Consider the following 27,651-nt stretch of genomic DNA (forward strand, 5'->3'; position numbering starts at 1 on the left):
AGTTGGGTGGCGTCTGTCGAGAGAGCGAGGCGCTCTCAGCGTTTACGCCCGCAGGGAGAGGAATCCCCGTGGAAGGGGAGCCGGGGGTCGTTCCGGGAGGCGCAACGCGAAGCACCGCCACTCGTCCGTCTACTCACTCGCTGTCTGCGTCGCGGTTTCTTTTTCCGCGTCGTCCTCTTTCAAGAAAGCTTGGCGGCTGGCGGCGTGACTGCGTCTTCGGCGAGAAGAAAAGCAGGCTAGCCGCAGGCTGTGGGCTCGCCTCGGTGCCCAGATCGAGGCGTCGAGACACCGGAAAGGAGCGCAACAGCAGATTTTGAAACGTCCATCACAGAGTCGCGAGACAGCTCTCCGGAAAGTTTTCAGGTTCGCTTGAATGCGGGGGAGCTCGTAGTCTCTGAAAGCAGCAGAACGTCCGCGAATGCGCCAGTCTGTCTCCTCGTATTTTCTCTCCGTCTCCATCCCTCTCGCGCCTCCGTCGTTTCGTCTGCCGCGCTCTCCTTTTTTGGAAGCAGTTCTGCGGAGGGAGGCTTTGAATGCAAACGTTCCCCAGGCGCTGGTCCCGAAGTTTGTTGTTTTCATCGCGAGTCAACAGCCCCTGTCGCCCCTGGTCTCTCTCAGTCGGCCTCTCCGCACACTCCTGCCTACAGTTTTTCTCGTTCGGCGGGCGCAGGGACGGCGCTCGAGAGTTTTGCTGGAGATTCATTCGGTGGCTCGGCTCTTCTGCATTCGACTTCCGCGGCAAAACGAAGGAAAGACGACGCGACAAGCGAGAGCATTCCGTGAAAAAGTGATGCAGGTGTGTGTGCGGCGAACAAGCTGGGTCTTGTCGGTCGCGGCCCGGCCGGGGCTTTGAGGAGCGGCCGACGCCTCCGAGAAAACAGCGGGGAAAAGAGAGGAAAGAGTTGCGAAAAAGGAGCTGTTTGGAGACAGACCGGGCCGCTTTTCCTCGCCGGCAAGCACATGCGAGAGGCAGCGTTTGCGCGGGAAGCGAAAAACGCGCGCTGGTGTGCGAGCGCGAGCTCTTGCGGTGTGTATATATTCAGGCGCGCTGCTTCTGCCAGGCAGGTCGAGAAAAAAACCGTGGACCAGCGGAAAAAATGACGTCTCCATAAGAACTCGGGCCGTCTTAAATTTCGCGTCGACTCTAGAAGAAAGGTCACTTCCGGAGTTCCTCCGTTTCTTCCTTTCGTCTGAGCCTCTTGCGTCCACCCTTGTCTTGCCCCCCTCTCCTCGACAACCACAACAACACACGGGGGAGGGCGCGAGACACTGCCTTTCTGTCTCCTCTTGATCTCCTTCCTTGTTCTCTCCTCAGGTGCCTCCTTCGACCCCATTGGTCTCGTTTCCTTCCATCGTTCCTCGCCTCCTCCTCTTCTCTTCCCGCTGTCGGACTATCGCCTTCCAAATCTTTTCTTTCTCCGCCCGAGAGTTCGCGTCCCCTCTTCCTCTTTTTCCTCTCTCTCTGGTCTTCTTCTTCATGTTCTCCTTCTCCCTTCCTTCTCTCTCCCGCCCGCTTCCCTGTTTCCTCTGCTTCTCCCTCCGTCCTCCGTTTTCTTCCTCGAAATGTCCAGCTCTCGTTCTCCGTGGGGCTCTGCGTCGGAGAGCGACGAAGAGCGATCGCCTCCGTCTCCGGCATCTCGCGCGTCCTCTCCGTCTGTCTCTGAAGATGCAGTTGAGGACGAAGCCGACGCAGACGAAGCGGCGGCTTCGTCGCTCCGCGCCGAGGCCGCCAAGTTCCTCTGGGGTGACCCAGAAGGCGAAGAGGCGGAAGAAGACGACGACGACCTGCTCGACGCCGAGGACTACATCCAGGCCTCCAGCTCTTCCGCAGCGAAGATGACGGCGGCGCAGCCTGGCCTGGCGGCTGACGGGGAGGAAGGATCTTTCGACGAAGAGGTTCCTTACGCCGCTCGGGTGCTGCTCAAAGACGCCGAGGCTCGCAGCCGCAAAGAGAAGCTGCTCCTCGCTGCCCTCAACTCCCTGACACACACCGAAGTCCTCCTGGCCAACGCGCCGGCCGACGCAGCTGGCCATCTCTCGCGTGTATGTACATCGCAGGCCGGCGAGGCTGGGGCGCCGCCGCCTGCCGCGCCGCGGCTGTCAGACGGCGGGCGACAAGGCCGTCCGAGCGTCTCCCTCTCCAGTCGCCTGTCGTGGGAGTCTGAGCAAGGTGTCGAGAAAAGACGTCTGTCAAGTAAAAGGCCTTCTTTCTCTCCCGACACAACAGTTAGTTCCGCCGCTTCCGCCTTTCCCTCTGTTTCTGCGTTTCCTTCTGCGTCTTCGCAGACCCTCGAGAGAGAGCTGGGGAGGCGGCCTCCCGTCTCCGCGGCCGAGCGGCCGGCTGTCGCGAGGACGAGTTCGCAGAGCTCGTTTCGCGCCTCGCTCTCAACGCGACGTCCCTCCCTTTCAGGTGAGGAGAAGTCCACGCCGCAAGTCGTCGGCGCCGGCCAGCTCGCTCCCAAAATGATGAAGGTCATGCGCGAGATCTTTGGAAAGCGGAAGCCTGTCGGCCGGTTTGGGGTGTATGGACAGCCGAGTCGACGCGACGCGGAGAGCCCGAGTTCTGCCTGCAGCGCCTCTCCGTCACACGCTCGAGCTTCGCCTTCTTCTCTTCCTGACTCTTCTGCGTCTTTTCCTCCTCCGACGTCTTCGTCTTGTCCAGTCTCGGGTGTCGAGGCGCAGGTGCCGCGACCTGATTCTGCTGCGTCTGTCGCGACAGAATCGAGCAGAAAGCAAGTCTCGGTGACTGTGACCGAGGAAGCTGTGCGGCAGCTGAAGGATGTGAATCTCCTTCTCAAGCGAGAAGGCTGTGCGAGTTCTCTGAGGCGCCAGCGCGCCCAGGAGCTTTACGACTTCGAGGACGGTCACATGCTCTACCAGCACCCGCGCTTCTGCGCCGCAGCCATTTTTGTAAGTTGAAAAAAGTCTCCACGGTCTACGGAATCGTGGAGAAAGACGTGAGAGTCCTGGCAGGGACGCGCAACGCAGAAGGTGCATGCAGAGTCGAAGAAGGGAGAAAGAACTCGAGCTCCAGAAACGGGAGCATCTTGTGGCGCTGCCTAAGACGTTTTCTAACTCGCGCTGTAGAGCAAAGCCCGAGACGCAAAGCAGAAAACCAAGTTTCCTCGAGTGATAACCTCCTGGTCCTTCCTCTGCTTCCCTTTGTTCCGTTTGGTGCCTTTAGACTTTTTTCGACACACGAGCGTGCGTTACCGTGAATTCACCTTATATGCTGCCATGCAAGCTGCCTTCTCTCTTCTTCTTTTTTCACTCGTCTGTAGCGCGCTCTTGGTTTGGTCTCTTCTCTCCCGAGGCGCTGTCTCCTCTCTCCTCTGTCCCTTTCTTCTTTTGTCCCCTTCCTGTTTCTTCTCCTTTCACCTTTCTTCGTTCTTTCCTCGTTCATCTTTCGTCTTTCCCCGTTTCGCCTCTGCCTCTCTTCTTCCTTTCTTCTCTCTTTCGTTCCTCTTGCATGCCTCGTTCTTCTCAACTGCGTTCTCTTCTCTGTGCCGGTTCCCTGCGCGCCTTCCCTCCTGGCCAAACCTGCCGTTTGCGCCCACTATTTTTCCTCCTTTGTCTCTGCCAATTCAATTCGTGCTCCGCTCTCTTTCTGCTCCTTCTCGCCCAGAGGGAGAACCTTGTCGCCCGTCGCCTTGCCCCCCTCTGGACAGCCGTTGCGGCGCGCTACGACGCAGTTGAAGGTTCTGACGACGCTCAACAAATCGAAAATCAGCAGCATTTGCTTGTGCAACTCCTGCGCTGCCTCGCCTTCCTTGCGGGAGCACCGCCTGTTGACTGGATACAGGTATCTCGAGCTCTCTGCGGGGGAAAAAACAGTTGGAAGGAAATCGCGAACCCCAGAGACTGTCTCACGTTCTCGCCGTCTCTATGTGCATCCCCTCCTTCTCCTCCTCCATGCCATGCTCCCTCTGTCTTCCTCTCCCGCTGCTGCTCTCGCTTCCGCTGTCTGTGTCGTCCTTTTCTCTCCTTCACTGTTTCTCGCCTTCCCTTTCCTTCACTGATTGTCGCACGCAATCTTTTCTGCCTGTGTGTGTGTGTCTTTCCTTCGACTTTCATGTTTCTGCTCGCCAGTGGTCTCCCTTCGTGGCACCGGGAGAACGGGCGTACGCGGAAGGCAGAAAAGAAGAAAAGAAGCAATCGAAAAAAGGAGAACCATGTATGACCGTGAGGGTCTGGCAACGTGGCTTGGGTGTCTCAGTTCTCTCCTTCTTTTCCTCTCGCAAATTCGGTTTTCTTCGTTGTTCGACTCGTCTTTTTCGAGAGCCGTTCCAGTTCGTCTTTTCGCGGTCTCTGTCTCCATGTGTCTCTTCCTCTTCTCCGCAGTACTGGATGAAATTCGCGCCGTGGCTCGACGATGCGAAGCGCGTAGACGACTCGCGAAAAATGGAGAAAAAACGAATCGAAGAGCTGCGAGCGAGGCGCCGGCGCCTGGGTCTGCAGCCGTCGGAGGTGGAGAAGGAAGCTGAAGAAAACTTCTTCCGGGATGAGGCTCTCCACCAAGATCCGCCCGTCCAGGAAGAGAGGCGCCTTCGAAGCCATATCGTCATGAAATACTACCGAGGCATGCAGGTGAGCGAATACGCGAAGAAGATCAAAAGGATCCCGCCACTGAGGCAGAGAACATGTCGCGCCTTCAAGGGAAACGTTTTGCAGAGGCGCGCAGGTGGAAGAAGAGAAGGAGCGAACGCGTAGATGCGTCCATGAGTAGATAAGCATATTGGATCACCGTGACGAAGCTGATTCCAGAGAAATGCATACGAGGAAAGAAGCTACACGGGCATGTCCACGGTTTCCTGCATCGAACCGTCTGTGGTTCAAGCGAAGCGAAGCGCGTCTCGCGCTTGCACAGAGGTGGAGCGACACCATCCCCGAAACGACAGAAGTGTGACTTGTACGGCTTCGAACAACTCCAGAAAGACGAAAGAAACTCGGGGACTTTGAACGTCTGCAGAGGACGATTCGTGACAGGAGTTGTCCCTGTAGGAGTTCCGCTTTTTGGCGTCTGCACTGTCTCTGTCTCCTTCCCTCCATTCTGTTGTGTGATTTCCAGACCACGAAGAAGGCTCTCTGCTGTCCAGCGCTCTGGCAGCTCCTGTCTTCGGTGTTTGTCGATAAACAAGACTTCGTCGATCGCGGCGGCCGGTAAGACAAAAAAAGGCGAAACGTCTTTCTCCACCGAGTGTAGGTCGTGTTTTCACTGTCTCCTCGCTTCTCCCGTTCCTTCTTTGTGTCTCCTTCCTCGGTTTTCTCTCCTCTCTTCTCTCTTTTCTCTTCGTCATCGGCGTCCCTTCCGTGTCTATTCGCCTGCCCAGTTTAGAGGCTACCTCCCAGCAGGAAGGTGATGCGCTTCTTCTAAACTTCACTTTTCTCCTTGCTTGTGTTGTGCCCTGTTGAGCCATCGTTTTTTGCCTCGATCCACTTGGCTTTTCGTGAAGTCCTTCGCCTCTTTTTTCGGAAGGGCTGTCGCTCGGATGTTTTATATTTCTGAACACTTATAAAAGTGAATGCGTGGAAAAGAATCTGAGGACGACCTCGGAGAAACTCAGTGGATGCAAAGTTGCTCTTGACTGCAGGGTGTGGGTGTGGGCGAGGGGGCGCTTTGGAATCGACACAAGTCCATCGATGAGGACTGAAAAAGACTTTCATTCAGGTCCCGGACCGCTGTAAAGGATAGGCACTCCCTCGAGACATGACGAAAGTGGATCAGGAGTCTCCGGTTTTCACTTTCCTCATTTGTTTCTGCCTCTCCTTGTTGGGCGGACAGCATGGCGTATGTCTCTCTCGTCTTCGGTTTTCTTTTACCGCGCTGCGCTCCCTCGTCTTCTTGGCTCTGTCTCGGCTTCGCAGCACGGCGGAGCAGCAACGGCGCCTCGACCGCCTGGTGGAGGCACGAGAGGCGTTGTACACGAGAGAAAAAGAAATGAAGAGACAGTTGCTCGAACTGGAAGAGGAAAGCAAGAAGGACTTCGACGAAGAAGACCATCTGCCGAAGCACCGTCTCAGACGCGAGTCTGTGAGTGTTTGCTTTTTATACCTTTGCAAACAACCCGCAGAGAAAAGACAGCACACAGCGAGAAAGAACAACTCTCCAAAAGACGAGACGCTGAAAAAAAAGAGGAGCAACCTCCAAGACGGGCAAAGAAACGAATTCTGCGCCGCGCCTTCAATACAGAAAACGTCGACACTCTGCAGACACACACATCTAAGCAACAAAGCACCTGCGTTCCCCTTCGCAGCATATTTTCATATATATATATATATATATATATATATATGTATAAATATTTGTATGTATGCATTTGTATTTATGGACATTTGGCCATGTTTCCGTGTCGACACACTTTTATCACTATAGTTGATCTCTAAGTATTTTGCAAGAAATGCTCAAATATATATACATACATATACATATATATATATATATATTCTAGATTTGTACGGTTGTGTGCGTATGGTCTGGGGGTGTCATTTGGAGAGGTGCATGCATGCGTAGGAGCGGAGACCTTGAGAGAAGCGGGGAGTTCGTGGGGGGTGGTCCACGAGTGAGTACATCCTTGGTTTTGAGTTGTCAGTGTCTTTTGCTGCGCTTCTAGGTGGGCTCAAAGAAAGAACAGGAGGAGGAGATGCGAGCTCTGAAGAGAGAGCTGGAGAGCCTTCGCGAGGAGATCTTCGAAATTACGGAGACACTCCACGACCTCAATCGCTCGTGGGTTCTCCGACTGGCTTTCCGCTTCGAGGAGCAGCGGGACTCGCCGTTTCACGACAGTGGCGTTCTCCTTGGGAAGCGACTCTGGGTCTCCGTTCGAGGACTTGTTTTCTAGTTCGAGCGTCACTTCAGGGCTGCGTTGAGCGCTGGTGTTGTTCGCCTTTCAGGACCGAGCAAGTGTTCTTTGTGGCCATGTTCTCGTCACGACTTTTCCGTTGTCCGTTGTCACTTTCCCCGCCAGGAATCGCGAAGAGCTGGAGAAAGCTGAGGGTCTCCTCGAGAATCTGCGCCTGCTCGTCTGCGCGGTCTTGCTGATGCCTCCTTCTCTGCCCAAGTCCGTCGCCGTCACGCCGGGGACTCAACTCTCTCTCGTCGTCACCATGCTTCAACAGAGGAAAGAAAAGGTGAAGAAAAAGGAAGGAATCCCCGTGTGTCTCTGTTCGGCTCTTCTGCTTGACCTCTCCACGTTCTCGTCTTCTCTCTGTCTCTTCTGAAGAGAAACAAAGTCGGTGTGGATGTAGGTCTGTCTCTCGAGAAACCACCATTCTCCGAATATAGGGCGCATCTCTGTCTTGCTTTTTTTGCCAGGCTCTCGCGCTGTCGCCCCTCCATCCGGGTGGCTCTAGCTTGCTGCACTTGCTGCTTCGCGACACTCACTTTGATTTATTCGGCAGAATGCAAAAATCCTTCTCGCTCGTCGAACTCGCATCCGCCTCCAATCCTCAAGGTGCCTTCCACGTGATCGTGTTCACTTCTTCCTCTCCTGCCCGTCCATGCGTCGTCTGGCCGATAATCGTAGACACGGACAGTCAACGAGCTTGAAGCAGATATATATATATATATATATATATGAACATGTGTGAATGCATTTGCGAAGATGCCGAACAATGTATGTATGCTCATAAATTTATAAATGCGTACATACAACTGCACATGTGAACATGCACACTCGAGGAGATGGATACATGTATATATATATATATATATATATGAATATACGTATATGTAGTTGCGAAGATGCTGAAAGATGCAACTAGGTGATGTGGATTTAAATCTGCGTATACGTGGATATATGTGAATGTGCCTGAGCGAAGAGTGTGTTTTGTTTGACTTGTACCAGAGCAGGATTTTTACGACGTCGAGAAGATGACGGGAGGCCTGGGACGGTGGGCTGTGACGCATGTGCATGCGGAGCTGATGGAGAGAATTTGGACGGTCCTGCGCACCGTCCACGGAGTTGTCTCCGCCGTGCCGCCTCTCGCGTTCGCGGAACTCATTGCCGAGGTACGCGACGGAAAAGGAAGAAATCGACCATTCACAAAGAGCGCAAAACGTTTCTGCACTCTAAAAACACAGTTTAGCCATATAAATACCTATTTATGTGTTTATGTGTAGATGGGTATCTGTTTTTGGTTATTTGGTTATACATCGACAGAAGGACGGAGAAGTTGAAATTCGCACTCTCACCGTACGCAAGCCCCTCCTGCACATCGGCATTTTGCACACTTGAATGTCTATCTGTCTATCTGTATATATTTTTATATATATTTTTTTATTGTTTTTGTATGCGGAGATGTGTCTCCGAAGGAGCGTCAGAGGCATCTACACATGGTTCTCTCTCCACCAACCAACACTGAAAGGAAAGACACAAATAAAAATCAGTGCACAAGCATTACTGCCTTCACCCATAAATAAATATATATATATATATATGCATTGTAGATATATATCTGTGTTTAAGTGTAGATATGTGTTAGTGAATTTGGCAGATTCATGTCAATCTCTTCCCATCCATCTACTCAAGAAACGAAAGATGAATCTCTATCACAAAATCGCGCTTGCCCTCACACTTCTACATTTATATATATATATATATATATATATATATATATATAGTTATATATACGTAGAATTAAGTATATCTATATAGTTAAATATATGTATATAGAAGAAATATGCATTCAAGTATATATACATATAGTTATATATATATATATATATATATATATATGCTTTTTGTGCCTGTGCTTTGTCAGATCACTGCGGGAGTGCCTCTTCGGAGTTCTGTGTCCTCTCGGGCGTCTGCGTTGGGTGGGTCTGGTGCGCCACCGCGTCGGCGTGGAGTCCCGGTCGATCTTCAGCAGGCGTCGCACGAGCATATCAAATTTCTTTCTCGTTTAGACCCTCTGAAAGCTCGCCAGGTTCTGCTAGCGGAGCGCGTGGTGGCGGCTGAGCAGCGGAACCGAAAGGGTGCTCAGGTGCGTGTGTTTCACGATCAAAGGCGCTTCGTCGACTACGAGCGTCTCTTCCTCTTCCGCTCTCTCGCCCTGAGGCCGTTCGACCTCGAGGAGCCCTGTGCCGATGCGCAGCACGAAGCAGAGACGCCGGAGAGAGGGCGTGGAGACGCCGCGGAGACAGCAGAGCGGGGACAGAGTGTCTCCGCTGCGTCGGCGAGTGTCGGGGAAAAAGAGAGAAGAAAGAGAGAGGGAGAGGCGAGATGCGGCGGTGTGGCGGGATCCGCCTTCGCCAGCGCCTCGAAGGCAGCCTGGCTGCGGACGGCGCTGTCGAGGGAAGACCTTTGCGCTCTGCAGAAGTTGATCGCTGGATTTCTCGGTATCGATGAGCAATTCACGGCGCCAGTAAACCCAGAGACCCTCGAGAACGACATGTACTGCGGCCGCTTCTACTCGCTCGCGTTTCTGCTCGAGGCAGCGATCAAAGAGCTCCTGAGAGAAGTCGACGCCGACTACCACTGGCCCTGGGATGCAGAGGTCAGAGACGCTTCTCTTCGTGACTCTTCAGAGTCAAGCATGCTGTGTTCAAATCGACTTCGATCCCAAGTGTCCTTGAAAAAGCGTCCGTGAAGAAATCTCGAATCACGTCTCATCCAGAAAACATCTTAAAAATCTGCGGCCGGACGGGAGAGAGGAAGAAAAAGGCAACGAAGAGCCGCGAACACGAGACAGCCACCGAGAGATGCACGGAAGAAACAGGCACAGAGAGTGGCGGAGAAAAAGCCACAGGCGAAAACGCTGAGACCCAAGCATAACGAAGAAGGCGTTGTATGCGTTGACCGCACCTCGTTCTCTTTCTCTCGTTTGCTTCTACCTTTTTTTCCTCAAAGCAGTTTTTCGATGGTCAGAGACTGAAGGGAGAAGCGAGCCGTCGAGCGCCCGACAAGCCAAGCACAGAAGTCCTGTTCGCAGTCCTCCGCTTTCGCGCTGCGCGTTTCTTCGCGCCACCCTGTGTTGCCTCCTCTCCCTCATCGCTCTCCTTGCTCGGCATTTTCGTCCCTGTGTTGTTTGCAGCTGGTGCTTGACTTGATTTCCTGGATTTTCGCGTACCAAGTGACGTACTTCAAGGCGGTAAATCGCCTGCGAATCGCGCATGCACGCAGCCGCGCAGGCGCAGCCGCACCCGCGCCGCTGGACCGAATCGACATGATTTTCTGTCTGCAGGGCTACGAGACGGCGCTGGTGCAGGACTTCCTGGTTGGCCTGCTGCACCGAGCCGTATTTGTGTTGTCTCTTTCCCGCGGTGCGCGGCCTCTCCTCCTCTCCTGTCTCCAGTGTCTGCGGCAACTGCTACGGCTGCTGCAGGTCCACGTCAACTCGAAGAAGACGGAGATCGTCGAGGCGGTCAAGACGCAGCTTGCGTCCTGGATCAAGCGCGGGGTGGTGGGCACCCTCGCACATGTCATGAAGACCTTTAAACACTCGTCCTTCGAGCCTGACGTCTTCCTCTACGCGCTGGAGATCGCCCTTGTCTTCGCGAGTCTCTTGCAGGCTGTCGGCGGGCAGTGCGAAGTTCCTGGCTTGCCGCGCCGAGGCCTGGGCATGCAGCGCCGAGGCGGCAGACGGCCCGCCGGTCTCCTCATGGACGACGACGAAGGCCTCGACGGACTCGCAGACTCAAACGCGCCGGACTTGTCTGCGCCCACCGGCTCGAGAGTCGTCACAGTCGACGATGTAGTCAAGGAGTTCCTCAAGGGAGAAATCATTCTCCAAGCCATGCAGATGGTGCGTTTTTCGGAACGAACAACGAAGGGGAGGGGAAAGGAAAAGAGGGGAGAAGGGGAAAATTAACAGATGAAGGAAAGAAAAGAAAACAGAAGCGGGGATGGCGAGGCAGAAGGGAGTTATCTATAACGAAGCGACTTCTCTCAGAAACGGGGAGGAGGTTAACAGGTGGTTCCAAACAGCGAGAGGACAATCACATTTTCAGAAAAAGAGAACAGGTCCACTCGCGAGTAGAGGTGAAGAGGAGGGGGAGAAATGAAGAAGAGAGAATGTTGAAAGCGTTGTCAAGGATACGATTTCCCATGTTAAAAAACGCCTTGGTCCCGCGCACATTTCCTTCGTTCTGCCTTTCAGTATCTTTCTTCACTTTCTCTTCTCTCTTTTCTGCACCTGTCCTCCTGTACTCGTTCTCTTTTCTCCTTTTCCTTTCGTATCCTTTTATCACTGTCCCTCTTCTTCCCTCGCCTTCTGCGCAGCTGTCGCACTACTCGACGAACGCGGTGGCGGTGAACTCCGCGCTGATTTCTTTCTTCGAGTTGATTCTTTCGTACAAAGGCGGTCAGGCAGAGAACGCGGCGTTTTTCTTCGACCTCTCCTACTTCCTGATCTTCCGGAACATGCTGAACGACGTGGAGGCGCGAACCGACCCCCGCGTGTCTTGGGTTCTGGCCTTTGCAGAGACCGTCGTCGAGCGCTTCTTCTTCCTCTGGGGCGGCGACTCGCGTCCCGGCGCAGAGACGGAGTCTTCGGATGCGTACTCAGGAGGCCCGCAGGACAGAAACGAAGACGGAGAACGCGAGGCTCGAACGGGGGAGAAGAGACAAGATGACGAGGTCGGGGGATCCGCAGACGCTTTGCCTCCAGGCGCGGCGCGCACGGGCGAGGAGGCAGAAGAGGGGAACGCGTTTCTTCCCCTCGAGCTGCTTTTCTCGAAGAAAAAGTCAGGGAGAACTGGTTTTGGAGACTCCGTTGCTGGAGACGTTTTCTGTTCCACGTCGGAAGGTTCGTTCGCCTCCGTCTTCTCCAACTATCGCTCTGGGTCAGACGCTCTCCTCCTCGCGGCAATGGACGAGCAGCTGAAAACGCAGGGCTTCGTCGCGCCTCTGGATGCAGCGGCAGAGTGTCGGCGAAACCTCCAGGACGACCTCGGCTTTTCCGGGAGAGAAAGCGCAAACAAATTCGACAAACACGAAGACGAACTCCTCATTCGAGAATTCCTCACTTACCGAGATGTACGTCGACGGGCTCACCTTGCTTTTCTGTTCCAGAAAAAACGGCACTGGGAAAGGCGATTCTCGCGCATCTGCCGTGGATACGGTCGCCGTCTGGAGTGTCTGGCTCCATCAGTCTTCCTCGTCTCTTCCTCTGCTGTTGTTTTGAACGACGCTCTCGTCTCTTCTTCGGTGCTCTCCTCGTTCTTCCGCCTCCTATGCACTCTGCTGTCTACTCTCAGATTCGCTTCTCTCCTTCGCACTCTGTAACCTTTCTCTCTCTCCCTGCTCGCCCTGCGCCACCTGTCTCCTCGCTCGTGCGTCTATCCTGTGGCTTTCAGATCAACAACTGGGACCAGTACATCGCGACGACGTTGGGCAAGACGGCGCGAGCCGTCCGGAAGCGTTTGCAGCAGCTGCGTCTGTCGAATCCCGATGTATTTCCCCCGGATTTCGCTCCCGACGAGGACGTTTTTCTCTCTTCACGACGCACTTCCGTGGACGCGTTTGCGGCCGCAGAGCCGCCCGCCGCCGCAGGTGTGCCGCCTCTCCTTGGCGCTGTGCAGGCTCTCTGGGCGGAGTTCTCTGCGCTTTCGGATGGGGGCGACACGCTGCCTTTCTCGCGCTTCCTCCAGAGTCTCGCGGAGAATTTCGCAGACGCCTGTCGCCTCAGAGAAGTGCTCCGAATGGACGCGGTGGAGACGGGGCAAGAGCCCGCAGCAGCCTTCTGGGAAGCCGTGGCGGTCGAGGAGCCTCTCGAGGGCGGCGAGGCCTCCGTCGCGTTGCTGGACAGCGCAGCGTTCAGACGCCTCATGCAGGTTATGGGTGCCGAGAGGAAGGCAGAAAGCAAGGACAACGAAGTCGAAGAAGGTACCTGGAAAATCCCAGCAGACCATCCGCAAGAAATCCTTCGCGCTGCAGTCGAAAAACTCAAGGAGCTCGTCGGCCTTGAGCAACAGGTGAAGAAGGGAGGCAGAAGAGCGGTGGGGTCGAGACGGCAGACGCGGCGCACCGCGAGAGACGTGAGAGGCCTTGTGGATTACGGAGGGACATGCAGGAAGAAGTCTAAGGAACAAATTCAGGTTTCGTCGTGGTGACGCTTCGTCTTCGTCTCCCTTCACGTGGCTCGACTTGCTTCCTCGCTTTCCACCTTTTCTTCGTGAATCTGGAATGTCTCCTTCCCGCGGTGTTTGAGTCAACCTTGTCCTCGCTATTCGTCTCGGGAGACTGTTGTCTCCTGGCGGCTTGTCACTTTCTCTCTCTTGTTTCTCTTCGGGGGAGGTTTGACTTCCGCCGTCTCCTTTGCCGCTTCATCTCTGTTCACCTGGGTCCTCTCCAACTTGTTCGATTGCCTTCGTTATTTCACCCGGTTTTCTGGTTTTCCACAACAGGAACTCGACGCCCTGGCCGCGCAGCACATGCACCGCGAGCGTCAGCGAGACGAAATTCGCGCGAATCGAGTGAAGCGCCGGCCGTTCGTCTTCAACTCTGCGGCGCTCGCGGAGGCTCTTTTGAATTACCGCTTTCTTCTCCAGCGCCTGGAACGCGAGCCCCCGGGTCCAGAAGGCGAAGGAGGCGACTTGTTCTCGGAGCCTCGCGAAGAGCAAGAAATGGATCGCACGCGCGCGGCTTCAGACAGCGTTTCAGCTGTCTTCCAGCGACAACCCGCAGCTGCGATTCTCCACGATATTCTCGAAGCTTTCAAGAGTCTCTCAGCGAAGCTCATGCAGAGGAGAGAAGAAGACATGGGAGAAACCGAGGACAAAGAAACGAAGGAGAAGGATGCCCTCGAACTGAATGTAGAGGAATTTCCCTGGTTTGCGTGCGAAGCCATTGGAGAGGCCAAAGAGCTCCGCAAGACCCTCGCCGTCATGGGATGTTTCCGGGACTTCCCCGGTGGGCGAGAAGGTGAGGAGAGAAAGCGAAAGGAGACGGAATCTGGAAATACGTGCAATCAATCTTTTCAGCAGCCATATAGTCTGTAGGGTATCCTGACGCGAATGGTATGACTGCTGCGGTAAGCCGCTTCCAGGTGGGAGACTTCCATCAGACCGAAGTCGATGGCTGCCTCCTGTTGGAGGAACAGCAGCAGGTTCTTTGTGACTGTGCGTCACGCAAAAGATGTCGAGTAAGAGTAATGAGACACAGGCAAGTTCTGTACGGTGTACGTACACCACGGAAAAACGGTGTTTCGAATCGGTTGAGTCGTCGAGAGGTATCGGACGATTTCGCTGTCGACAAGGTCTGTCAGTCTCCACACATTCTTTTCTCGGTCGCCTCTTGGAGGCTCTCTCAGGGATAGCTCCAGTCTTCGCTCTAGAGAAGTTTACAGAGTCACCGAGTTTATTTTTCTGTGTTTTTAAAAGAGGCACACGCCTTTCGAGTAACGCTTTAGGTCGGCCGGTACGGAATGTCAAAGCGAACGCTCCTCAACTGAGAAAAGAACGCAAGGTTGAACTGCACCGGAACCATCGTTTCTATGGTTCTATCGCAAACCACTGAGATAGTGACGCTGCGTTTCCGGTGTCGACACAGGAGTTTTTGTCGTTGTTCTTGTGCCAAGCAGACGAAGGAAGCGCACAGATTCGATGGCAAGTTCCTCTCGATGTCGATGCGGAAGTCTTCGGCGATCGTGTTGACGCCTTCGCGAACTTCGCATCCAAAGATCTCGATGTGAGTTCTCCGCAGTTGCCTGCAGAAAGTTCTTAAGGTGAAAATCTTGCGCAAGTGGAGATGTACGGATTCTGACGATAACTCATTGGCATCTGTATATATATATATATATGAATATATATATATATATACCCATATACATATTTATGTATATCCCTCTCCCGGTTATATACAGGTGTACACTTTTCGCGGAGGGTGTAAATGAATTCGTAGCTGTATCTACATACATGTATATACGGGTGGATGTATATCGGCTGATACGGACCTTGGTGAAGATTTGTGTCTGTGTGAACAAGTGAATATGCATGTATGCGTATGGATTTGATGCGTTTTCTTATCTGTCCCGTGTTGAACATGCAGAGTAGCGCCTGCAACTACATAGGATACCAAAACTCGTACATGGGTACGTATAGGTGTCTATGTATGTACAAATTCGAGTTTCTTTCCTGGTTGCATCTGTGAAGGCTTTCCTTTTCGTTGCCATCTCGGTGTTTCTTCATATACGAATACTCAGCTGCGTATGCCTGTACGCCTTTGAATGTGTTTGCGTTTGCATGTGTGAAGGCCGTCGTTTTCTGTCTGTGTTCCTTTAGGAACTGGAGATGCTTGTCCAAGGTGTGCGCGGCGACCGAGTGGATCGCAGCCGCGGCGACGAAGAAGAGCAGACTTGGGAGGACGGCGACTCTCAGGACGTTTCTCGCGCGAAGCATAAGCGCGAAGGCGGTCGGAGTCGGCACTCGAAGAAGAAAGATCGGTCGCCTTCTCGACGGAAGAAGAAAGAGAAGAGCCATCAGAGTCGGCCGCTTCTCCTCACTCTGCAGAAACTGACGAATGCAGCCTCTTCGGGGTCGGGGCTTCTGCCCGAGAAGCCGACGACGCGGCACCGCTATCTCCTCGCGTCCAAGTTGTTTCTGTGGCGGGAGTTTCTTGAAAGCGATGAAGTCAATCGCGAGCTGCTCCACGGCGACCGCCCCCTGCAGAGACTGCTAGCCTGTCTCAGGGAGTGGAACGCGGAGAGAGTGGCGGTCGTCGAACGCGCAGCAGAAGAGGCAGAAGACAGCGACGAAGAAGAGTCTGTGATCAGACGCCTCCAACCGCCCCACCTCGTCCTCACGGCTCATGGAGGCCAAGAAGAAGAAGTCGCGTTCTCCGCCTCCTCAGCGAGAGCAGGCGAAGGAGACGGAAAAGTGAAGGAAGGAGAAGAAGGAGAAGAAGGAGAAGAAGGAGAAGGAGAGAGAAGACGAGCACCGGTTGAAGAGACAGAAGAGGGTGGCGTCCGCTTTCGAGTTGTTAGAGGGGTCCTACCGAACGTCGCGGCGGGTCTCTGGGTGTGCGCGGCACTGGGAGGGAAGCCCGTGGAGTCGTCGGAGAATCGCGAGTTTCTTTGGAGAGCTGAAGAGCGCTACCTCCCCTCTTCCTGGCTTCGGAAGCAACTCCGAATTCTCGAACTGGTGCTCTTGAACCCGCAAATGCAAACAGCCGCCGGCGTCCAGGTCGAGCTCGGCTTGATCCGCGAGGTCATGGAGCGCGAGGAAGAGGCCATGCGAGAGAAAGAAGCTCAAAGAGAAGAAGAAATGGAAGAGGAAGAGAACCTGGACGACGAGGAGACAGGCGAGGACCGAGGGCAGAACGAAGGTGCAGAGGCGAAGATAAGAAGAGAGCAGGACAGCAAGAAAGAGAGATCACCAACTCGTGGAGAGGAAGCAGATGGGGATATGGCGGACGTGAGTTCGAGAAGCATGTCGCCGAGGGACAAGACGTCGAAGGAGAGAGACGAGAACATGCAGGAAGAAGACGATTTCGATCTCGTTCCTGAACCGGAGGACTCGGCGGAGGCTTCTCTCTCCCCGAAGAAGGATCCAGAGAACAACGTCTCCGACGTGGATGAAGACTACGAGATGTTTCTTGAGCCTTCAGACGGAGCACTCTCTGACGACGCTCTGTTCGACGCTTGGGACGTCGTAGGAAGCGAAGACGAAGAAGAGAACGCAACAGGTCCTCGCTGCAGCGACGGAAACCTGGCTGGTGCAGATCTGCTCGCGTGTCTCATCGACGATCTCGAGGCCTTCCCAGTGAAGCGCGGGACGTCTGAAAACCCACGAGATCGTGAGACGCGCCGTCCGAAGAAGCGAAGCAGAGACACCGGTGCCACAGGCGGCCCGCCAGCTCCGGAGGGAACTGCGGACGCAGCCGACGCATGTGAAAAAGAAAACGCCGCGCCAGAGAGGGGCGCTGAAAGAAATGCGAGAACCGACCAAGACGTCGACAGAGTCAAGAAGCTCATGCGAAGTCTGGACACAGCATTCGCTGAGTTAGAACAGGTACGCACAAGGGGGAGGGGGCGGTTTAACACTCAGGTCGAACAGACACGAGAGCTGACAGAGAAAAGAAATACACGCAACAGCAGCTGCGTCTCGTCTTGCAAAAGCTGCCGAGTAAAAGCCTCCCACAGCTGTGTCCGATCTCTCGCTGATCCTGAAAAAATCCGTCGAGGTCTGCATGGATGATGTACAGGCATGCAAACATATATATATATATATATATATATATATACATATATATATATACATATATGTATATATGATGTATATATCTGTATATATTTGTGATACATAAACACGTCTATGGGGATGGTGTAGAGGTCTCTGAGAACGCAGTAATATCAGCATGCAGAGACAGGTAGGGAGGTGACTGTAGAGAACGGAAAGACCCCAGAGGGGTAGCAACGCGGAGAGGTTAATATGGGATGGAGACTTTCGTGGAACTAGCGGTGTGGAGAGGCTTGGCGCCAGAAGCAGCGAGTGTGCACATAAGTTTATTTCGTTTCTGGAAGGAAAGAGTTTGGCTGAGATTGTGTTCTCCTGGGTGCTCTCAGGTCCGAGGCGAGTAAACTTCACGGTTTCTGAGCTGGTGACGGTCTCCGGAGAGAGGGAAAAGAGAAAAGGCGCGAGAAGAGAATGATTGCGGAGGTTTCTCGGCTTCACTTTGAATCACTTCCTTTTTTTGAAATGCCGCGTCTTTCCGAGCACGGAAAATGCACAAGGACAGTGTCGACGCTTGTATGTAGATGAGAAGCCACTTGAGCTGGTTTGTTTCTGTGTCCTGGACTTGTCGAGTTCATAGAGGTCTGCATGCATGTGCTGTTGCCTATTTGTTGCAAATCATGTCCGCTTTGACGAACGCAACCTCACACAGACGGGTGTCGATGCACGCTTCTAGACTGTCGGTCACAGCCTGCGGTGTGCCTGAACTAGGGAACCGAGTTTTCCTAGAGCAGAGATGCAACCTACGGCTCGAATCCGAGAGCGTTCGACATGAACAGAGTCTGAGCGACTACACCGAAACACCATGTAAAATTAGAATGCATTTACTGCTGAATGTCCAAAGCACGAGAATCGTTATGGATATAATACACTGTCTGCAGAGTCGCAGAGTCAGAATCCTGCATCTACAGGTAAATACAAGAGCATTGTAACTCATTCGCATGTTAAACTGGGTACCAGCTGTAAATACGAATGTCCTTATACCTAGGATACCAGCTTGTTAGTCAAACCGTTTCACCGTTCTTCGAAAGGGAGCGGAGCGCTCTAGACCGGGGATTTCGTTGGGGATGAGGGAAGTCGTCAGGCCGTTAGCATCAACACCGCTTTGGACACTATCAACGGAGTGTTCTCTAAACGGCACGAGGCAAAAACACTTGTTACAGTAAACGAAGACATCTGAAATTTATACGCGCAGTCGAGCTCACAGTGTATACTGGTCTCCATTGCGTCATCGGCTGCGGGACGTCTCTGGCCACAGCTCTAGTTTCGATAGTCACAGACAAGGTTGAAAGAGTCCAACCCGTAGACGATACTCCCCAGAAAAAGCTTGTAAGAACGCCGGTCTCAACAGGTCAATAACACGCCCTACGATGGTACTGATCATACGAGCAATTGAGTTGTAGCAGTTGTCTCTTGCTGTTAACCTTCACACCTCTGTAACTCACACACACCTGTATCAACGTCCACACGGACGCTTTCACGGGTACACTCTTCCCGAAGGTGGCTTTCCTTTTGTTGTCTCTGCTAGATAGTTCATTCTAGAGACCATCTGCGTGCATGCGATGCGAATGCTCAAAGTGTTTATAGGAACGGCCTCGGCCATACATCCAGGGTTCATTTCTTTGTCCTTTATACGTTGCCTTCTGGAAGGGGATTTCCATACACTGGAAAACGTAGATGATCTCCTGACATGGGACTCCTCTACTATATTTTGTGTTGCAATTAATAGCACCGTCTGCACTCTTCTGTAGGGGCTGGTAGCTCAACGCATGTAGGTGTCGCTGTTTTGCAGTCTCTGTACACTCGCGCTGTTCTGCCTACCCATTACCAGTCGCTACAACTTCTGAATCGCTTGCCCGGCCCAAACCCACGAAAACGTGAAACCTGCTAGTTTCGCTGGCATGTGCACGTGCAATTCAACATCGTATTCAGCCCACGCATGATACGTTTCCATAATTTTTCGCGCTTGTGTGGAGTTTTGAAAGACGAAATCGCGACACGGCATACACACGACGCAAAACACAAAACACGTGAAAACTTTGACAAATCGCGGCAGCTTCGGCGCAGCGGCTCTGCCTCATCGACGGGTCGGTGTATGATCCGGCCCCTGTTTTACACTCATTCGTTCTCGTGTGTGCGACTCTTTTCGCTTCACACTTTAAGCATCTTCCCCGACTGAAACGTCACGCTTGCAGGTGATGCCGGCGGTGTCGGAGGCATTATCGTATTCCTACTTATGTTTCATCTCTTCGACGTTTCACTGGAATCGCTGCCACAGACTTTACGAAAACTTTGCTTTTTATTTCAGTCCGGTAGTACCACGTCACAACTGCCAGATGGTAACTCGACAGATTCGGCTTCACCGTTCTTTGGAAGATTCTCCTGAGCGTTACAGCCCTGCGATCGCCGACGTACACTACCTCAGGTGTAAAAGACGCAAACCATTCATCGCGACCCGTCCACACATGTCGACCTGTCCACGTCCCAAGTCTGTAAGGAGCGCAGTTCGTACAGATTCCTACGTTCTTCTCCACGTCGGACAGTGCCGCTCTCCCGGTCGTTGCATGGCATCGACTACAAGACACAGAGTGCCCCAGTGGCGCATAGACCCCCTGTTTTCATCTTTAAAAATCAAACTCATTCACACTTCCCGGGTGCAACGGGCGCCTGTCATCCTCGCCTCCTTCACCTCTGCCTTCATTCCCACCGTTCCCAGCATTATTGCCTGCATCATTTCCACCACCACCCCCAGATGGTTCTTGGGGAGAGCGTCGTCCAGTCCTTCGAAGAAAGAAAGCGGTAAGCATTGCCACAGATACTGCCAACACCACAGCACCAATGAGTCTGTGGCGTTTCTGTGTTCGTTTGCTAGGCACCTTCGCTTGTGGTTCTTGAACAGAGGAGTAACGTCGTCTTGTGCCCTGTTCTTCGATTCTTTCCTCGAGCGACGGGCCACGCGCCTCCGACTTCCCCTCATTCGCCAGCGCGGGAAAAGGGTCAACGTCGCCCTCCGCCGCATCGGAGGTTGTATCATCTTCAGCTAACGAGTCGCCTTGGCCACCGCCCATCGCCGAAGAGTTGACATAGTCTTCAGTGGTCCCCACTGCTTCTTGCTGTCCACCGCTCGAACCGGTTTCCGAAGGGGTCTGCCTAACACCACCGCTGTCTGCTGCGACAGCGACTCCACCCAACGAATTGACGAGTACACCCATGAAGACTACAAAGACCACAGCAACTGTGGAGACAGTTAAAGGACAGAAGTTACGCTTCTGCCTCAGATAGATGCCACCGTGTGCCATTTCGCCGACACTCCCAAGAAAAAAAGGTAGTCGCCAACAAGCACGCTACGTGGCACCACGAAGCTGTTTTCCTGCTGTTTCAAAAAAGCGACCCAGGTCACCTGCTCGGAAACACAAATCTTTTGCGGCCAAAATGTCTAAATAAAGCAGCCTGCAATGCACAGCAAAACACGCTGTAGACACTTCGTTTTGTTTGCCGTCAGCATTCGACGACGCAAATATTCTACTAATGGGGAAGAGTCAGCCAGTGGGCATTTGCTGAGACGCGCGAGACTCGTGTTTCGTACAGGTCCGGCCGTTCCTGCTCCGCGTCGCAGCCGGTGGAACAAGATGAGAAGCATCCTCAGCGACGAAAGCCAACGCCCTCCGGTGGTGATCAGCTCGTCGCACCACGTTCACCTAGACCAGTCCGACGTATTCGTGATACGGTCAACCGGTCGCCGCAAGGGTTCAACTAGGAAAAAGTGTACGTGTCTGTTGCTAGGTTGTGGTGACGGGGAAAACTTGAATGCGGCCTATCAACGCAGCCACAACTTGGGAGGCGTCAACAATCCTCTTTCGAAATTTAGCCACAAGACACCAGAAAGTCGCTTCTATAAGCTGCAGCATACGCAGTCTCCACGATCCCGCGTTGGCGGGAGAGACACGCTATCCTAAACAGTTTGTGCGGGTAACGCGTAGCAGCGAAACCAATGTGAAGGGCGGCTGTCTGGTGACAACGTTACACCCGCTGCTCCCCCTTCCCCTCCGGATTGCCGTGCAGATACGCAGCGAACTGCATGTAGGACATTCGGGCTGAGGCATTTCCTCTGTGTATTCAGTCGTTCTTGATCGGGGAGTCAATAAGTCGGAGCAGGTTAGCCTCGCGCGTCGGAACTTGTATGCATTTGCGTAAAGTGACTCAGCAAGACAGCACAACGTTCCAGTGTGTTTAAATACCAAGGAAACCAGCCAGCAAAAGCGAGTGTGAGTGCGTTCATCAGCAGCCGTTTCGGTTGGTCGCCTTTTGACAACATCGGCGGCGTATTGTCTCCACCCTTCTTTTTCCCCGTGCCCAGTGTGGTGTCATCGGAGACTCGAGTTCCTACACTTGGCGAAAACGGCTGTCCTTGCTGTTTGCACGGACGAAAGAAGCAGCTCACAAGAAGCAAGTCAGCATTCACAGCTGGAAAATGAGAAAATATCGCCACACACCTTCCCCGCATGCGATAGTTAGCGAGAAGAAATGCGTTTCGGCAGTTGCGGCGCCTGCGAATCCCCCGTGCGGCCGTGAGAATGTGCGCCTTTGCAGATGTGAACAAACGTCCGTCTGCTTAACTGTTCACCAGCTTCTCTCACACGCGTGCGATGATCGATCCCGGTATCTACCCCGGGTAGACATGTCTGCGACACAGAAAACTGTGCCGAGGTACTGTGGGAGAAGATCCCTCCAGTTATCGTAAAATTCGAGTGGTTTGTGCTTTACATGGTTTCGATGAGCAACCCATCTCGTCTCCAACGTAAATGTGCAGGCACTCCTTTCACGTGTCTCTGAAAACACACGTAATGACTCTGCATGTCACACCGTATGAAGCTGCTCTGCTAAGAGAGGACAATAGATCTCTCCGATCCTCTTGCGTTGATGACAGAAAAAAAGACAGCCAGTGGTAAGAGAGAGGCCACAGCGTTCCCAGCCGTTTCCTGTGCCTCTTTTCTTCCACTGCATCTTCCTGAATTTCTCGTTTCACCGCTGTCTCTCGGCATAGGTCTCGGCTTCATGCGCTTGGCGTTTTAAGCTCCGTCGCTGGCAGCGGTCAACGCACATCGCGAACCGCACGGAGACGACGGGCATGCGCGGAGAAACGACGGGAAACGGATCACTTCTGAGAACCGATGGCGACCGTCGGTGAGGTAATTTTTCGCCTTCTTCTCAAGTTGAAAGAGCACAACATCCCACGTGCTCTCCCGCAGCAATTTTCTGCTCCCGAAAAACGCCTGGAAAGTGAAAAGACACAGAGGAGAGGCGGCGTCTAACATAAAAACACTCAACGCAGTCCTTCGCAAACCCAGAAATCCTTCCTCACGTTCGTGTGGGCGCAATCCTAACGTCTACACGTGGGTCACCGATGACGGACGGTGCGTTAATACGCAAGCGTATATCCATTTCAGTCTAGTATTGCGCGGGCCATGCTTAAAAACGCGCACCCCGGACAGGGAGAGACGGGTGCAAGAAATGCACATACACTCCTTTATCTTCACCTGAACACTGTTCCGCGCCTCTACCTCTCATACACATGATGACTGACAAGCGCACGAGATACATATGCGAATCAAATGGATTCTGAGCTGCAACGACAGACTTATCACTTGATCTGTTGCCAATACCCCTCACCTGCGGATCCGCAGGCAACGATGAAAATCGACACGCGGCTGTGTGTGCGCTAGACGCGAACTCCCCGGTAAACATCCGTTCTTCCTCGTGAAACCCACTTCCCTTCTCGCCGTTGGCACGATCTGACAAAGGACCAGAAGCGCTTCCGAATGGTTTTAGTTTTATACGAAACTCACAATGGTGGCCGAGTTATCCTGCAGCGGGTGTGACAGGTCACACCCGCTGTCGGCTGCACCTCCATTGCCGCACATACGCCTACACATGTGTGAATGAGGCACATGCTCATACCACTGGGTGAAACTCACAAATAAGTATTTTTGCGCATTTTTATTCGGTGGGAGTTGCGTCTTACACTCTGATAGAAGTGTTTGATGGCTTCTCTTGTCTTGGGGTCAGAGCGGTGGGAGGCAAGCGTGACATGGTCTCCCGCCTTCATGCGAAACTGAACCTGAGCTGCATCCCGGAGATGGTCCTTTAGGCGAACTAGAGTCTGCGACAGACAAGTGCTGGAGAGACAGAGAACAACGTAGCCGTCCTCTGTGCTAATCACCACATTTTCTTCTTCTCTGGAGGACGTTTCTTCCTCATTTTCTCCTGCTTCCGGGTCGCTGTCTCCCGCGTCAGACTTCCCCTCTCTGTTTCGGTCGACGCTCGTCCTTGTGCACAGGGGCTGGCGTTTCCCGTTCTGTTCCTCACGAGCATTGGTCTTCTTGCCTTCTTGTCTCCCCAGTGTCTCCTCTTCCTCTTCTTTCACGTCCCCCCTTCTGTCCTCTGCGTCGACACTGTGGGGACTGACAGGTGACTCCAGAAACCGCCGTGGCGACCCCGACAGCATTCTACGACCCGCGAGAGGTGGACCTCGACACGACGCCTCTGTCTGTTTGCTCGACCGATCTGATGGCGACAGCGAGGAGGACAGAAAGGGTGCATGGGAAGCCGAGACAGGAAACGCCGAGGCCTCACACGAAGAGGCAACAGAGGGGAGAGAACCCGCAGAGAGCGACGAGACAATAGAAGCAGGCGGAAGGTCTTCGCCACTTTCTGAGAAAGAAAAAGCGTCGGAGACGATACCTCTCTTCTGCCTTGTGACGCGGTCACCCTTGTGAGAGGTCGGCGACGATTCGGAGAAGAGAGGAAAGACTGCAGAAGATATTAGAGCAGCGCGGGACTCAGTTTCTCGGTCGCTTGGTTCAGAAAACGACAAACACGCGTTCTCTACGACAGGTGGAATTCCCTTCCCCTCCAACGGATTGAGTGCGTACTCCCCAGGATCGGAGTAGGCCGAACTCCGAATGAGGTGGAGCGCGCGTTCGGATCTCACGCGCCGCACGATGTGGTCGCCGGAAAGGTTGGACGCGTCTCCTTCTTGGCATCTAGGCGGCGACACACAGCCCAGGAAACACCTTGGTTCTTTACTCTCCGCTCTCGCAGCCCTTTCTTTCCTCTCCCTCGGCGTCGACGGGAACGACTTTGGATACGCTGAACGAAGCGATTTGTACGGGAGTACCCCCGTTTCACCGACCCTTTCTGTGTATTCTTTCTCCCCACACGCGTTTTCTTTCTTGCCGGCTGTCTCTCGGCTCATCACCCCACTCCCGGCGCGACCCAGAAGCGTCCGCTGTCCGTCTTCTCTATCTCTGTTGACTTCCATGTTCATTTCTCTGCCCTGCTCCTCTTCCTGTCGCATCATCTTCCTCTGCACATCATCGTCGCAGTCCCCACAGTAGACGTCAGCTTCTCGTTTTTCACTCGCGGCACACAGGTCTCCTTTTCCTGCCGCGTCAGCACCTTCTTCTCCGCGCGTTTCGCCCGCGGGTCCTGGACCTCGCGCTCTGTCCTCCGACGCAGGCGTCGCTCGGAAGAGAGCAATGAGAGACTGCTTGACGGCATCTATGTCTGTGCACGTGAAGAAGCCGGAGAGCGAACAGTGAGGGGGGTAGCAGTGGGCGGGGTCCGGTCCCCAGATTTCTGCAACTTTCTTTGCGTTGTCGTCAAGGACGCGGTGGAGAGGAGACGAAGGCGACGGCTCCAAGTAGAGGATGTACGACCCGCCGCCTGTCTCTGCGTCTCGCCGTCCGGACGAAGAGGCAGCTGACGAGGAAGGAGAGGAGAAGGTGGCAGATATGGGCGACGGCGGCGACGAGGAGGAGGCGAAAGAAGGCCGTGGAAGGAACAGCCTAGGAGACGAAAAGAGAGACAGTGCCGGCGTCTTCAAGAAGGGCGAGAGACGGAGACACGAAGTCTGCAGCTCCTCACAGAAAGCTGCGTTTTGCGCGAGAGCTACGTCTTCGTCTCGTACGTCTTGGATCACTCGAAGCACAGGCACATCTCCCTTCGTTCCGTTGCAGGGCTGGGAGCAAGACCCGTGGCAAGCTTCGAAACTCAGTTTCTTGCGGCTGTGTTCAAGCGTGTATCCCAAACCCCACAGGTGTCGCACCTGAGTTCCAGGTAGCCCTCGCGCAGCTTCTTCCGCGCAGCCTTCGTCTCCACTGTGGCTCTTCGCTCCGCCGTCTTTTGCTTTTTCCCCAGCGAGTGTCTCCTCCCCGGCTTCTCGCTCTTCGTCTCGGCTCTCCTCCTCAGAGCTCGGCAAGCCGCCATAGCCCTCTCTGCATACAGTTGCCGCCGACCTCGCCAAGAGATGGACGGGTTCCACTTTCTTCTCAGTTTCGCGTCCTTGGACGGCAGAAAACGGCGGAACAGACGGAGGTGCGGTGGAGAAAGAACCGGCGCCTTCTTCGGGGTCCTGAAACCCACAAAAAGCTGCATTTCTCGAGTGAGACGAAGCAAAAGCCGAGGGCGCATGCGCGAGACCGTGGCGGGTGGTGGGCTGAAGAAACACGGCGTCTGCCGTTCTGGAAGCAGTCGGTAACTCGACGGAGTGGGAAGACGTGAGATAAGAGGCACACGTGGAAGAAGTCCCTTGCGAACATATCGAAGACGTCAAGAGAGAAGACAACGTGCAAGGCTCGTAGGCAAAGCAACAGGTTTCCGCGCCTTCGCCGATTCCCTGTTCAGAAGTTCGCGGCTCAGCACATCCTCCCTTCCATTCCTCCCCCGCCCTCTCCAGAGAGAAGGCCATGGTGTTCTGCGCGGGCAAAAAGAAGAGAGAGGGGCTTCGCAGGTCGGTCCACCTCTCTCTCCAGTGTGTGTGTGTGCTAAATTCTAAATCGATGTGGCGACCTGGGACGCCCCTCTATATGACACATTCACAAAAAGAGTACATGCGCGAGCCACCGCATGCGACAGACCCGCACTTGTCGCGATCTAAGAGACAAAAACACAGAAAGCACAGTGGAAACTCGCCTTCGGCTGGGGAGCATCATCCATGCCCCCGAACGAAACTGTGTGCCAAGGTCCGTCAAGGCCGCTGTGGCCGCGAGCCAAGTTTCTCAACGATACAAGACGTCAGTGAATACGCGACTGCACATGAAGAACGGGAAGGGATCCCCTCGCTCAAGCGAGCAGGACGTCGCGCCGTGAGGACCCCCCGGAGCCCCACCGAGGAAAACGGACGTGATCCTGAACCGCGCCTCTTCTCCGGCGGGGAGGTAAAAACGCGAAAAAGCGATCGACGCGGCACGCGCGCCCTGCGGAACGGGCGCGTCTACCTGCGCTTCCACACGCTCGTCACGCAGACATGTTCGGCGCTGGGAATCCGGAAAAACGTGGAGAGTTCGCAGGCAGAGCTTCGCCCGCGGCCTTCGGGGCGGCTGCATGCAGCTGCATGCAGAGTGGAAGGGTGGGCGCCTGAGGCGACTTCCGAGGAGACGCGTCCATCGAAGCAGAGAAGAAAGAGAGGAGAGAAGCGATGGGGCGAGGCGCCCGAGAAAAAGAGAGGCAGACGGCCGAGAAGCAGGGGCCAAAGAAAGTGTGCAGATGAAAACTGGTCTTTGCACAGAACACGAGGAACAGGCGTGGCAAGTCGCGTCAAAAAAGAGACAGTCGCCAAGCGGGAGACAAAGGAAAAACATGCAGAGTGTCGGAAGACACGGCAGATGCACTGAAGAAGACACTTTCTCAGGATAGAAACGCCTTCAGGCTCTCCCATCTACCAGTGGTGCGCCGCCATCTTGTCGCCGGGGTAGGCGATATCGCTGCGACCAGTGGAGCAGCACTGAGACACTGGGGAAGCCAGTCGCGCTGTTGAACTGCGAGGGGTCAAACACCGGAGCACTCAAATCAAGGAACGTCAAGTTCTTGGTTCGTCCCCCTGGAGGACAGCACCTGCACTCGCTGTGAGAGGAAGAACAACGCACTTGGACCAACGGAAACAGCTACCAAAAAAATTCGATTCCAAACTGAAAAAAAAGACCACGGGTCCACGATCGACCTTCCCCTCTGCACAAACGACGTTGACAAAAGCAGCGATCAAGTTTCGCCTTTCTACCGACAGACGTATTGCCCTTTCCCTGGATTGGCTTGCATGTCCCGAAAATACCATTGAGGTACGACATGAAGTGGTGTTACGAATCGGTTGACCGGTATTGAGTTTCTCTCCTGGAGAAGACAGGGGAAGGGGGTGACGCTCCGGTCATTCAGCTGGGGGTAGGGTTGCCGTACGTTTGAAAAGTCTTTACACTAAACTCTACTCTCGGGATTTCCCCCTCAGTTGCTCCTCCTTGTACATGTAGATCTCGAGGCTGCAGTCCGTGCCTTCAGGGGGGGGTACAGCAGTGGAAGTTTGTTCCGTAGTGAGGAGAGAGAGGGAGACAGCAGAGAGTGGAGCTGACGGCGGTGACGGGTGCACATTTTATCGGGAGAGAGGAATCGGACTGAGACGAGAGGAACGAACAGAGACAAGGCGGGAACTG

At 54.0% G+C, this 27,651-nt stretch overlaps 3 protein-coding genes across 3 annotated transcripts; 1 reads left to right on the forward strand and 2 right to left on the reverse strand.

Moving 5' to 3' along the window:
- Nucleotides 1-9: 9 nt before the first annotated feature.
- Nucleotides 10-17,134, forward strand: TGME49_275430 (hypothetical protein; the record flags this gene model as incomplete). The annotated part of the gene is made up of 16 exons (XM_018781724.1): nucleotides 10-2,910; nucleotides 3,626-3,802; nucleotides 4,342-4,587; nucleotides 5,069-5,160; nucleotides 5,866-6,031; nucleotides 6,612-6,724; nucleotides 6,966-7,128; nucleotides 7,313-7,451; nucleotides 7,845-8,008; nucleotides 8,761-9,495; nucleotides 10,033-10,743; nucleotides 11,220-11,975; nucleotides 12,296-12,913; nucleotides 13,346-13,862; nucleotides 14,521-14,627; nucleotides 15,221-17,134. Exons 1-16 carry the CDS (start codon nucleotides 1,564-1,566, stop codon nucleotides 17,132-17,134), a joined length of 7,965 nt encoding a protein of 2,654 aa, XP_018635678.1. The 5' UTR covers nucleotides 10-1,563.
- A 975-nt stretch (nucleotides 17,135-18,109) lies between these two features.
- GRA6 (dense granule protein GRA6) lies at nucleotides 18,110-21,544 on the reverse strand. The gene has a single exon (XM_002371898.2). The coding sequence runs from the start codon at nucleotides 20,467-20,469 to the stop codon at nucleotides 19,795-19,797; it is 675 nt and encodes a 224-aa protein (XP_002371939.1). The 5' UTR covers nucleotides 20,470-21,544; the 3' UTR covers nucleotides 18,110-19,794.
- Nucleotides 21,545-21,883: 339 nt separating this feature from the next.
- On the reverse strand, nucleotides 21,884-25,919 carry TGME49_275450 (hypothetical protein; the record flags this gene model as incomplete). Its single annotated transcript, XM_002371899.1, has 2 exons — nucleotides 21,884-22,443; nucleotides 23,193-25,919. The coding sequence occupies 2 exons, from the start codon at nucleotides 25,917-25,919 to the stop codon at nucleotides 22,240-22,242; spliced, it is 2,931 nt and encodes a 976-aa protein (XP_002371940.1). The 3' UTR covers nucleotides 21,884-22,239.
- Between the last annotated feature and the right edge of the window lie 1,732 nt (nucleotides 25,920-27,651).

Source organism: Toxoplasma gondii, chromosome X (assembly GCF_000006565.2).
Source record: "Toxoplasma gondii ME49 chromosome X, whole genome shotgun sequence".
Lineage (NCBI taxonomy): Eukaryota > Apicomplexa > Conoidasida > Eucoccidiorida > Sarcocystidae > Toxoplasma > Toxoplasma gondii.